Source organism: Silurus aristotelis (genome assembly GCF_946808225.1).
Source record: "Silurus aristotelis genome assembly, chromosome: 13".
NCBI classification, from domain to species: Eukaryota; Metazoa; Chordata; class Actinopteri; order Siluriformes; family Siluridae; genus Silurus; species Silurus aristotelis.
This window is the reverse complement of record NC_139586.1, coordinates 10,678,055-10,690,993: the sequence shown is the minus strand read 5'-3', so window position 1 is coordinate 10,690,993 and position 12,939 is coordinate 10,678,055. Positions and strand designations below refer to the sequence as shown.

Genomic DNA, 12,939 nt, shown 5'->3' with positions numbered 1-12,939 from the left:
TTTGCTGTACATGTAGAATCTGAAAATATAGACTTAACGTTATATTAAATAAAAAAATTAAAAGATTTTCTTGCAATACGACATTAAATTTGAGTGATTGTTTAGTATCTCATAATAACAACGTGTCATTCTCAATGTAAAAAAAAAAAAAAGAAAAAAAAAACATCAAAGAAATGAGGCTGAAGTGAAGGTCTATGCCGAATGGGTGTTTTAATTAAAGGCAGAAGGTTTCCCCAGCCCATGTCATTAGCGTCAGGAACACCTCCCCTGTAATTTTCATGTCATCTGGAGTTGGTCATTGATTTGATTTAAAGCAACAACCAGAGAACAATATACAAGAAAATCCACACTTCTGACCAAAATGAAAGTACAAATAACCGGCCTGAAACTTTTTTTTTTCCTCATTACAGTATATTATACTTACTCTTTTAACTGTTTAATTTACTACCTCATGTTCTCTCAGGCTCTCCCTTGATTGGTTGTTGGTTCCTGCCAGTCACCATTGAGTCAGCCTTTGTTTTTTGTTGAGCCGGTAAACACATTTCTCTTTAAACTGACCCAAACTCAGCGCTGAATCCGAATTACCGCTACAGCAATTAAATAAGAAGATAATATCAGTTTAAACTGTCAGTTTATTACACTGGCCTGAGCGCAGTATTTTCTTCTAGAAAAGACTTAAATTCTTAATTTGTGTGTAGTCATTCTCTGAACGGTGAATACATGGTCACAGAGAAACCCCCTGACATGCTTTTATGACCTACAAGACACTGGTGTTGAAACCCTGTAACGGCATTTCACACCTGCCATACACCCAGTATGTGTGTGCGTGTGTGGGTTCAGCTTCTGTCTTAGACAGTCAAATTTGCTCAAGAATCCCAATAAAAGAAGACAAGCGCCTGATCACAATGGCAGGCAGGCCCTGCGAACGTCGCTGATGAAAAGGAGAGGCATTGTGTGAAAACAATAGTGTTGGCTCCCATAACCATGGCCTCCATCTGAATCAGCAGCACAGACAAGGCTGTAACAAGCACCTGCATGGTGCGACTGCTACTTTGTGTATCACTGTATCGGAGCTGAAACCTGAAACTCCGAGATCTGCACCATTTAATAATTCAAATGACTTTTGAATTTAGCAATCTTGCAAATCAGACATTCAGCAAGACCGTTTTTAGCTGCGTGCGAGGCAGGAAATGAAATTTTATGCGGTAGCAGTTTTGCGTCTTTTCCCGAGAGATGTACACCTGCAGCCCTCGAGTGGAGAACAAGACGGCACCAGAAAACAAAAAAAAACAGACGGAGTCACCTAGTGTTTATCAACCCCCATGGAATTCTAAACAGGCCGCCCGAGAAACACGAGGGCCAAACAGAATTCAAATGAAGTTGCAAATTAGCGCAATGTGTAAAAATGAATTCGTTCGTATGGCCTGGAAAAAGCTCAATTCCCTACAGTTGACGGTGACTCCTCAGTCTCGATAGTTTCCTTAACTATCAGAAAGGAGGTCAGAAAAACCAGAAGTTAAATGTTCTGTTTTTGAATCCCCCCTAAATAAACATACAAATTTCATCATCGATAGTTCTCACAAGTGCAAGCATGCCACTATCCTGACTGAGAATTAAACCGAGACCAAGCAAAACTCCTGCATTTTCAGTTCCCTTTTCAGAAAGCTCCCCACGTGCAGCAAAAAAAAAAAAAAAAAAAAAAAAAAAGAAGGGCTTTTAATATTCTACAAAAAAAACCCCTGCTCGATTTTAACACGTTCCAGTGAGCAATAAGAAGCCGGGAAGCAACTCGCACGTTAATAATCAATGGCACAAGGCTTTACTCAGGCTCTTGTGGCTTGGCCTTTCAACCCCCTCCAAATGTCACAAAACCTCGTATTTGCATCTAATCCGTGCTCCCAAGGCCTCTACAGCGCAATCAATAGATGAATAGACAAATGTTTAACCTTGGAACCGCCCCCAGTTTACCCTTGCTGGAAATTTTCTGATCTCAGTATACAACATAATTACGTTACCAGACTTACTTTTATACCCACCCATGTTTAGTATCAAATAAAACTTGTGAGGAAAGACTGGGAACTGACGCTTTAAACATTCCCATCTCCATCACCTGGAGTCCCAGAGAAATCTAAAATGGTGTACAATGCAGAAAGCCTTCAACTTTGCCTGGATTTTTGTCTCTGAAGGTAAAGTTTTAGGAAACAGAAAAAACGGCTTGTTCCACGGCAGCTGCCGTAATCAATGATAGTTGCGTTGTGGAATCGTATACGTTTTCTGTTATAACGATCAAATATCTGCCATCCTTCATCTGTTATCTTCTACTACAATTACAGCCCTGTTTCTCTCTCCAGTAGTTCAAATGCCTCTACTGAAAATCTAGGTTGGCGTTCACAACCCCCTAAAACAACCTCTGTGCATACTGAGAGCGTTCAACATTAATGCGGGCATGTTGCATCACTACGTCTGCTACCGATAGAATGTTCGGATGCAGTGGCTAGTGAAAGTAGACACAAAGCACATACATCGTGGCCCACAGCTACACGAAATAAAGATCTATTTTTGGCTGAGGCTAGCTGCATGCTGCCATGCTCCTTCATAAGCTCAGCAGGCAGCCTGTTCACAGATTATATAAATGAACACTGGTAATGTTCGAAAGAAGAAAAAACCTTCTAAGATCTTATTAAGAAACGTTCTCCCTTTAATTTCTTACCATCGGCTTGCGCACTTTTAAATGATCAGATGTAGTCAAATTTTGTTTTTGGTTTTTATATAAATTTGCATACATACCAGACTGCATCACTCCTACTCTATAAGGAAATAAATCATTGTCATACATCATGTCGTCTCCAATACAACAGAACTGCTATGGGTGTGTCGGATTTATAGTGATTTCTAAAGCTAATTGCAGGAGCATACCTGTAGGAACAAAAGAGATTATTGTTTCAAGATCCTTATAGATTTTCTAAACCTGATTGCCTAAAAGTATGAAGAAAATCAAACAATAAACCGCATCCACTAACTGTGCTTTACAGACGTTACAGTAGAAGATTTCATGCCAACAAAACCCACACAAAAAAAAAACAACTGAAAAAGTAAAGCGCACCCGAAAAAACTGCTGCGCTAAGCTGTGCGTTCTTTTTGTTTACGTTCTGGTGGCTCTCCTTGTGCTTTCTGCTGAAAGGCTGCCAGTTTTACAAAGCCGCAGGTTATGTGGCTCTGACGTCAGCCAAACTATTGCTAGCAGAATTCTTCACATGGTTTCGCTGCCAAGGAGCAATTCCTCATGGCAGCATGTACGGTTTGGCCAGAGTTCAACTACAGGAGCAGTAACACAGAAACCCCCCCCGCCTCCTCTCAGTCGTTTTCTCACTGTATAGAACATTAAAAGCAGTGTCCTGGATACTGATTGAAAAACCAACACAAACAAGGTAAAAAAAAAAGCACAAACAGAAATATACTACATGGACAAAAGTATTCAGACACCTGGTTTTCCTTCTATGTGTTAACACAAAGTTGGAGGCACACAATTATACACAATGTTTTTGGATGCGACATAAAATTCACAAAAACTAGGAGACCCAAACCTGTTCACAAAACCAGCTCTTCATGGATCGGAGTGGAAGATCTCAATGGCCTGCTATAGCGCTCTGAACTCAACTTTACTGATAAATTGGAATGCTGACTGCACCCCAGGTCTCCTCACCCTACATCAGTAGCTGACTTTATAGACACCCTTGGGGCCACAATACACTCTGAAATTAAGTGGAACACCGTCCCAAAAGACCGGAGGCTATTTTAACTGCAAATAAGGGAGTGTAAATGTGGAAGTGTACGTTCAAAAATACAGATCTTGTGGTCAGGTGTCCACAAGCTTTTGTTCGTATAGTATAGATTTAGCAAACGTTTGGCTCATTTCAGAAGATCAAGACTGCTTAGAGACAAAGCTGACCGTATTTCTGCAGATCATTCATCATTACCGTTTTATTACGTCGATGTTTTATTATTTAGGAGCGATCTCATCTCCATAATTAATGTAAACGCAGTGAGTGTTTTCTACGCCCCCCCATTCGGAGTAAAGCACTAAATAAGAAAGCAGAGAAAGAAAATTGCTTGCAGACCACAGAGACATTAGAAAGGTGATAACAGAGTACGCTTCACGTGGAGAATTTCTTTGCACGGTATTTCACGCAATACAAGTGATCTCAATTATATATTTAGCGAGACAAAACTACACACTAGTCAAATATTATACGATCAAATTCCAGATGAAACACAGCATGACTTTTAATGGTACATAATGAAAAACGATCAAACTCTCCACCCTCCAACACACACACACACACACACACACACACACACACACACACACACACACACACACACACACACACACACACACACACACACACACACACACACACACACACACAGTGTTAATCTCTAATTTACTGCAACGGTTTCGGTCAGCGCTGCCTTCTCCTATCCACCTCAGGCATCAATCTTTAATACGGAAGCCTTTAAAAGGGAGCTCACCGTGGAGGGATGTGATGAATTTTTAAAGACATGTCTGCTTTACTGTCCATCTGGGCTCCATTTGTCCTACTGGGGATATTTACAATACAGATGAGACATCAATGGCCATTTCTGCCTCCTCTTTTGGCTCTGGAAAACTGTGCAACATGAGATTGTGAACCAAATAACAGACTATAGTCTGCATATAACATGTGCACTCCAAAACTTATACTTTGTTAACCTTTTGATTTTATTCCACTTCTTGGGTTAGTCTATTAGCATTGCAGATTTTGACTTGGGAAAATTTTCCCAACTCGTTTATCTCTTAAATTGCGATCTCCTGTTTGGGAACCGTTTGAGTGTTAGTTCGGTTCCGATCTGCGCTCTGGTTCGGCCATTCATAAACACTGATCTTTTGGTTGAGCTGTTCCTCTGCTCATTTGGACGTATGTTTTAGGTTACGGTCATAGTGAGACATGAAATTCCTTTTTATTTGTAGCTTAAATAAGGTCTTGTCCTTAAATCATATGACATATTTGTAGCCGTTCATGATTCCTTCAACCCTGAGAAAAACCCAAGTTCTGGCTAAAGAAAAGCAGCTAAAGCATGATGCTGACACCACCATGCTTCAACGTGGGTGTGGTGTTTTATCATTTAATGTGCTTAGATATTTTTTCAGTCGTTTTGTACATAGTGAAGCAACGTAAATGATGTAAAGAAAATCCTACAAAACATCTAATATCCACTTAGAGTTAAGCAGAATTTTATTGATGAACGTTGTAGGATAGTTTTGAATTATTTGTGATTTTGATCAGTTCATTCCGAACAAAGGAACATCCCCAATTGTAAAAGGCTGTTCGCACCCTGAAAAAGAAATCCTGTATACACACATACAGTTGATGCAAAAAGGCTAAAAATTCCTGTTCAAATTTTAGGTTTTTGAGATTAAACTACTAATATAAATCGTCAGTAGTTTAGTCTCAAAAACCAAAAATTTTAACAGGAATTCGTAGCCTTTTTACATAAACTGTATTTGTATATACAGGATTTCTTCTCAGGGTGTACTTTTATACACCAAGATAGCATGTACTATTTTCCCTTAACAGAACTGCCGACTGTGTTATCTCTTTCTAATGGGTTTGGGGGAAAAAGAAAAACTATCAAACACTAGTTTGATTACAGTCGCCAAGTTATGCGGGATTCTTTTTTTTCCAGTCCATAAATGACATAGGAGAGGTGGTCTTTTTATGTGCAGTTTCATATTTTTGGGAAAAAATTATAATAAACTTGGATCACAAAACGCTTCATGAACATATTTGTTTACGATTTGCTGACTGCAGGCTGGTATATTTTAATACCGATGAATGAATCTGTTTTGCATTCGTTCAGCTACATGGCTGGGCCTGATGGTTCCATCAGAAGAGAATGTCTGATTTAATATAAATCAATATAATCAAAATTACTGACCCTCACTGGACAGCCGATAAACTTTTTTTTCGAAACAATGTTGATTCCACAGTTTAATGGCTTGTTTGAGATCACTTTGAGAAAGAACATTTTGTTATGTCTAGCCAGAGAACACTTGGGCGGGGTTCCAACTGATGAGGGCTGAGAGACACGCTGGCGAGTAGTAGCAGATTCTGAGTCCAGAGTGACAGATTATCACTTTCCCTCAGGCACATTCCAAACCGCTTCCACCCACCTGCCCAAAATAAACTGCAGCGTGTTAACCCTTTCCTTTCCAAACTCAAACATGCAGGTTCCACAACAATTTTATCTACTATTAAAACAATCAATATGTTAATACTTCAAAAAATAAAGTGTGTGTGTATATACATACATACATATACACGTATTATATATATATATATATACATATACACGTATTATATATATATATATATATATATATATATATATATATATATATATATATATATATATATATATATATATATATATATATATATATATAAATATATATATATAAATATATATATACACACACACACACATACATATACATACATACATACACACACACACACACATACATACATACATGTGTGTAATATATATATATATATCTGTGTGTGTGTGTGTGTGTGTGTGTGTGTGTGTGTGTGTGTGTGTATATTTGTATGTATATATGTATGTATATATATACACACGCACACTAACCATTTCCACACACAGGTTAACCTTGCTCTAACATGCTTACATAAACTATGCAATTACATAACACCTTAACAGACAAGAACTTTGAAACTCTTTATTAATGGTCAACAAAATCCATGCTTTATTGCGACCGTATTATATGGAACTCTCTCTCTAAACAATCTCAGTTCTCTCTGGAATGGGGGCCTTTGGAAAATAAATCCACAACTTCCATGTCATACACCAACACCTCCAACAAATAACGAGCCTTATGCATTCCTTTAAATCATTTTCGCCCCTAAAAGTCAATAATCCCCCTAAACATTCAGTAAACACTATAAAATACACCACATTCGTTTTCCTTGGAAAAATACAACGAGGAGCAAAAATCTAGTGCAGATAGAAAACCTTTTTTTTTTTTACTTTTTTTTTTTTTTTTAAATGCAAGACAGCAAATCCATTTTCATTATCTCTAGTAAATAGGATATGATGAAAACACTAACTGCCACAGAGCTTATGGCATGCTTATTAAGAACACAAATGTAGAAAGAGCCTTTTCGGTTCCTCTAATATATCGCTGAACCATGACGTTTTTTAACAGCTGCAGAAAATGCAAGAATGGACCACTCTGGATAATTACTCATAGACATCAGATAGTACAGGTTCAGCAACGCAAGATGTTTGTCAAGGGAAGATCTGAAGAAATAAACATTATATTTGCAGTCTACGCCACCACAATTTAGGACATTACAGGAATCCAGCCTCAGAATAAGGACCTACTGAAATACACATTTGCATATGTCTACATATTTGCAGCACGTTACAGCACAATTCCAGATTGACTTCTTTCTTGTCGTTTCTAACTGTGCTGAAATGTTACATGACTTCAGTAGAGAAACTCCAAAAAAATTCACAAAAAAAAAAAAAAAAAAAGACTGAAATTTTGTTCCCTGCTTGCATCATCCAGAATCTATTGTCTAAAAAACTAATCAAACGAACAAAAAGACAGGAAAACATGCATTTCCGCTATTTTAGATTTAAGGAAAAAGCAGGAGGGAGTAATAACAATTCCAGCTGTGCAAAAGGAAATGGACTGCCTGCAGCAGCAATAAATAAAAAAAAATAAAAAACAGGTTGATGGTGGATTTTCTAATCATTTCCACTGATGTAGTTTTTCACTGTTTTTGGTTGAAATAAGTCTGAACTAAAAATATTTTTCATTGACAGGAAGCAAAAGGGCTCAGATTCATATGTTTACTGTTTTAGCTACTGGTTTAATTGGTAGAAAAAGACTGCTTAATATAAAAAAGTCAACTTAATATAAAAGAAACATTTCTGAACATTGTGACTTTGCTGAAATTTTAGAAATCTGTCTAAATCTCACAATCACCAAAGACGAGTTGGCACTTGGTACCTGTCTGAACTGCTCTTCGTAGGTCCAGTCGGTGTGGTCCTGTCCGTGTTGTTGGCCTTGAGAGGACGCAGCTGGGAAAGCTGAAGCCCGCGGTTCAGGTTCGAGACTTGATCGGGCTTTCAGCAAGTGAGATTGTGGATGGAACTGACGATGAGGCAGCAGCAGGATGCCTCGACCCGTGGCGACGGCATCGCGGCTCATCTGCATGCTTTCCTCGGCCATGTCTTCATCGTAGTCTTCCTCCATCTCCCCCTCAAAATCATCCTCGTCCCACTTCTGCTTTCTGAAAATGATTTGTCCAGAAGTCCACATTTCGGCCTTTATAATTATTTAGATTTCTCTAAGTGGAGATTTATTCCATCATTTTCTAAATTTACAAAAAAAAAGGTTAATAAAACATTTTGATGGAAACGACACGTCCACATTTAAATCTAAAGGCAGAATGATGAGGCACCAGTCTTAATGATGCCTACCAATGAAGACAGCGCTCACACTTAACACCATGAACAATACAGATTTGCAGCTTCCTCCGTAACCATAAAATCCCATAATAATAACAACAATGCTGTGCATCATGTAAATGATTTCGTGTTATCACCTAGGTACAACAGTAAAACACCTTTACGACACGAAACCAATGTACTGCAGCATGGTTACCTAGTAATATTGGCCATACTTACATTTGCTCCTCCTCGCTGGACCCCATCATGTCTTTGTAATGCTCCTCTCCCTCTTCCTCCTCCTCCTTATCTCCTTCAACGTCGTCCTCCTCTCCGGCAGTGCTGTGCTCCGACCTAGGACTATCATCCATTGGCCGTCTCTGTAGTCCGGCCGCTGCGGCCCTCATAGCTGCTAGAGCTGCTATCTGAGCGCGCTCGGTGTCCGAGGTGGAACTTCGCTTCAGCTCTTCACCTGTCGAGGACGAGTTCTGAAACGAACCAGTCTGCTGCTGCTGCTCCATCTCCATAAGCAGTCTGGCCCTCTGTTGCCTGTGCAAGTTCTCCATAACTGCCTGCAGCTTCATCTCCAGGCAAATGGGAAGCTCCGAAATATCTCCTTCCTTTGCCCCTTTTCTTCACCAGAATAGCACAAATCAGCCTGATCCAACACTTGATTCTAACAAACGTGGAAAAAAAAAAAGAAGAAAGTAAAAGCAGCCTCTGAGAAATGGGCTCTTTTTAAACCTGAAGATTGCTGATTGCTGCCCGGCCGTCTATAACACTGAACACAGAAGCAGGCTTGAGAGAGGATCAGAAGCAGGCTTGAGAAACTTCCCCTGATGCAGAGTGGCTCGCTCGATCAGAGCCTGGAAAAGAAAAGAGAAAATGAGCATTTGTTGGTATATTAAAATGATTAAAGAAGTCTCTATTACCGTCAAATCATCATTCAGCTTCACCAGGGTACATCCTAAACTACAGATATTGGCTACGCCATATAAATAAATGATAGCAGTCTTACGTGAACTACATAGATATCGGCTATCATACGTGGGTATTAGAACAGTATTAAGAGTATCAATTGCAGTCTGGTTTGTATTTACTTATAGATATGTACTGATCCGAGAAGGATCGCCAACACTGGTCTGAAACACCCAAAAATGATGACACTGAATTACACTGTACAGACCTTTTCCAAAAAGTGCACCAAATCTAGGTTTTTATACTTCGGCATCTGCACAGTGTCTATTCCGAGGCCGTCCTTCAGCAAGATTGGTGCTGTTTCCACACCGTTTTCCAAAGCGTGTTGAAACTTGCTAGCTCTGCACAAGCTGATTTCATCACCTCTAGGTGATGTGACACTGCCGAGATCTTAACTAACAACGCTATAAGTATTACCCAGTCCTCCTTATCTGTATGCATGTTGCGTAGGAGAGGCAATATGTAACGTCGGCGTAAGCTAGCACGAGTCATCGCTCAAGACTACGCCAGAAGAGCAGAACGCTTCCGATGTAATAAATCGTAAACTGAAATGAAAGATGTAAATATGGAAGGATTTGCGCGTTGAACTATTTACCGTCCGTATTAACCGATTCCCTTTAAAACCCCGCCCCAATCACCCATCTCATATTAGTGAATATTTAAAATCCCCTAATGTGATACAAAATCTACCAAATGTATGTTCAATATACTAAAAAAAAAAAAAAAAAAAAAAAAAAAAAAAAAAAGCATTTCTTTTTGATCAAGAGGGGGAAAAGAAGATTTTAGACTAAACATTTAATCAGTAAACGATGACGTGCCAAATCTGGAAATACGTCAGCAATGTTGATATTAGACATCATATCAAAGATGTACTGTTATGGGTTGTTGTTTTTTTTTCTCTCTGTTTACAACACATTACTGTGGAATCATCGAAAATCCATTGTTTGACGCGATGGCTGCTGCTGGCATGCATTTTCCGAACAGTAACGCCATTATGGCGTACTCACGTATTCCACCTCTAAATGAGTAATTGCTTGTTTTCCCGTCTTTGTCAGGTTACTGCTTCTGAGCGATTAAATTGTTTATCACGATTTTCTCAAGTTGTAAATTGCAAGCAGAGGGTGTGTGTGTGTGTGTGTGTGTGTGCGCGCGCGCGTGTGTGTGTGTGTGGAGGGGGGTGTCAATACAACACGAGGCTCCTATCGGCTGCACATTCGCTGTTGAGCTCATTTTAAACCCTAGATATTTTAGGCCATCTGTGGCTGCGTGCATTCTGGGTAAATGACAGTTTTGCACAAAGCACGCTTGTCAACTGCGATCTGAAACAAAAATGCCAATCAAGACCAATCGTTCCTGTTTTCTGACTCGCGTTATTCCTAACATGCAATTACGCACGTGTTTACTTCACTCTTCCAGGAGTCCTACTGAAAAAAGAAAAAAAAAAAGTCGTGGCCAATAATTATCAAAAACTAAAAAAAAAAACCTAATTGAAATGATAGTTTTGTGTAGTACAATCAGAGCATTAATGTAAATGACTTTCTCTCGAAGATTTTTTTCTTTTGGTATTAATGCCACGTTGGATAAAAGTGGAACAGTGATCTGTTAAAAAAGCGTGCTAATGCATCTTCCTATACCACGAAAAAAGAACACGAACGTGGAGAGATTGTGAGATCTGAGCAAACAGGGGGCGAGAGATAAGCAAAGTGCTAAGGGTCTAATTCCACCCATATACAGACCCAAATCCGCATCCAATAAGCTCTACTACAGCGCAAACGCACACAGCAAGTAGCAAAATCATGGAATTAATGGACAACACAAACACAAAGAACACAGACACACACACACACGTGCTTGCACAGAGAAACTCTATTTGACCAGACAGAGTGGCCTTTTTCAGAAAATCCACAGCGCAGACAAAAATAAGGTTCTAAACAGGGATCTAATTATGGCATGTGGATATTAAATAAAGACTGAGTGATGCCGGCTAAATCAGTCGCTGAATGTTTGCCATGTTGGCTGGTTTGCAAAGGCCTACTGTTCTTTGTTTACACCAGTCACTCAGCCCTGCTTTTCTGAACAGGATGCAACGTCACAGGCTTTCACAGCACTCTTAACCAGAGAGCCATGCTCAGCTGCCAGACACAATGAGAAACGCAGCCACAGCACTACAAAGCGGTACGTGAGAGTAGAAAAAAAAATGACATCAAACAAAATAAAATCCCCTTTCATTCACTTCACTCAAGTGACAGAAAGCGTACAGTAGCCTTCCACGTTCCTGCAACTGAAATACTCACAGTAGCTTTAAAAAGAAAGAAAAAGAAAAGAAAAAAAGAGTTAGTGGTTCAGATGATTACTGCTACATGCTACAATCAAGAACAGAGAGTACTGAATCTGCCTCTCGAGCTAATCTGATTAACAAAGCTAGCCAAGCATACGCTCAGTAATCTAATTTACACAGATCTTATCTTCGGACATTTTTTGGCAGAACCTGGATTATGTCATGAAGCGTGCCGTCAATGGGGCTCTCCGTCAGAGGGTTTAAAACCTTGAAATAAGGTTCAAATGAATTAAACATTTTGCTAAAAAAATACACAGAGGAACACTTTGTTCGTTGAGCGGAAAACAGACATGTAAACTTGAGGGAGAAAAACTACCTCGAGAAACGGAACCTGCCTCTTTTTTTTTTTGGTTGGGGGAAGGGGGGGGATCTCCTGTTATCTCAAAACACTGTAGCTTCTTGCTGTAAATATGCACCAAAAAAAACTTCCATGTGTGACTAGTACAAGCATGTGTGTGTGCGATGAAGAAATCTTCATTTATTATATGAACATATTTTACAACTTTTTTGTTGCCTATGCGGCAATGCCCATTTTGACGATAACCTTTAATTTAAGCAGCCAAGTTATAAGAAATTGTTATGTATTCTCAACAAAATAAACAATATATGATACATCAGCTTTACACTATTTATGGAAAAAAAAAACTCCTGCTTTTTAATTGTGCTTTTTTTCTAATCAATTATATTGATGATATTAAAAGTTCTTCAGTAATCAGACCATACGAAGCGTTTGAAGCGGAGTCGTCTGAATGCGCTGCTTTTTATTCTCAACAATGGACTCGAGAACTTGAGGCAAGAAGAGAAATCATTTGGGTTGCTAAAGACACCAAAATGTTTCACGTATCGCGGCCTAGAGAGACCTAGAGAGACCACGTATCGCGGTCTTTCTTCATGGACCAGGAAAGACACTGTTACTGTGGTTAATGTGACAACAATACGGCACGGACATTTCCAATTCCGGTTCTGCCGGCTTTGTTACGATGCAATCAGCCACTTTCGACAGAGTTGGGAGATAGAGGTTTAGAGAACACGTCGCAATCGGAGAGAAACGAATGACAATTACAACACAAGAGGGCCATTACCACGGGCAGAGGTGTAAT

General features: G+C 39.3%; 1 protein-coding gene across 4 annotated transcripts in view; it reads right to left on the bottom strand.

The window, feature by feature from the left end:
* arid3a (AT-rich interactive domain 3A) overlaps positions 1-12,939 on the bottom strand; it is a 33,793-nt gene that overhangs the window by 15,764 nt on the left and 5,090 nt on the right. For 3 of the 4 annotated variants that reach the window (XM_083558540.1, XM_083558541.1, XM_083558542.1), the window contains exons 2-3: positions 8,764-9,389; positions 8,084-8,366 (exon numbers count right to left, since the gene is read on the bottom strand). In XM_083558540.1, the coding sequence (XP_083414666.1) occupies positions 8,084-8,366; positions 8,764-9,107 (627 nt within the window). In that variant the 5' untranslated portion in view covers positions 9,108-9,389. The remainder of the gene's footprint in view (positions 1-8,083; positions 8,367-8,763; positions 9,390-12,939) is intronic. The other variant, XM_083558543.1, reaches the window with a different exon arrangement.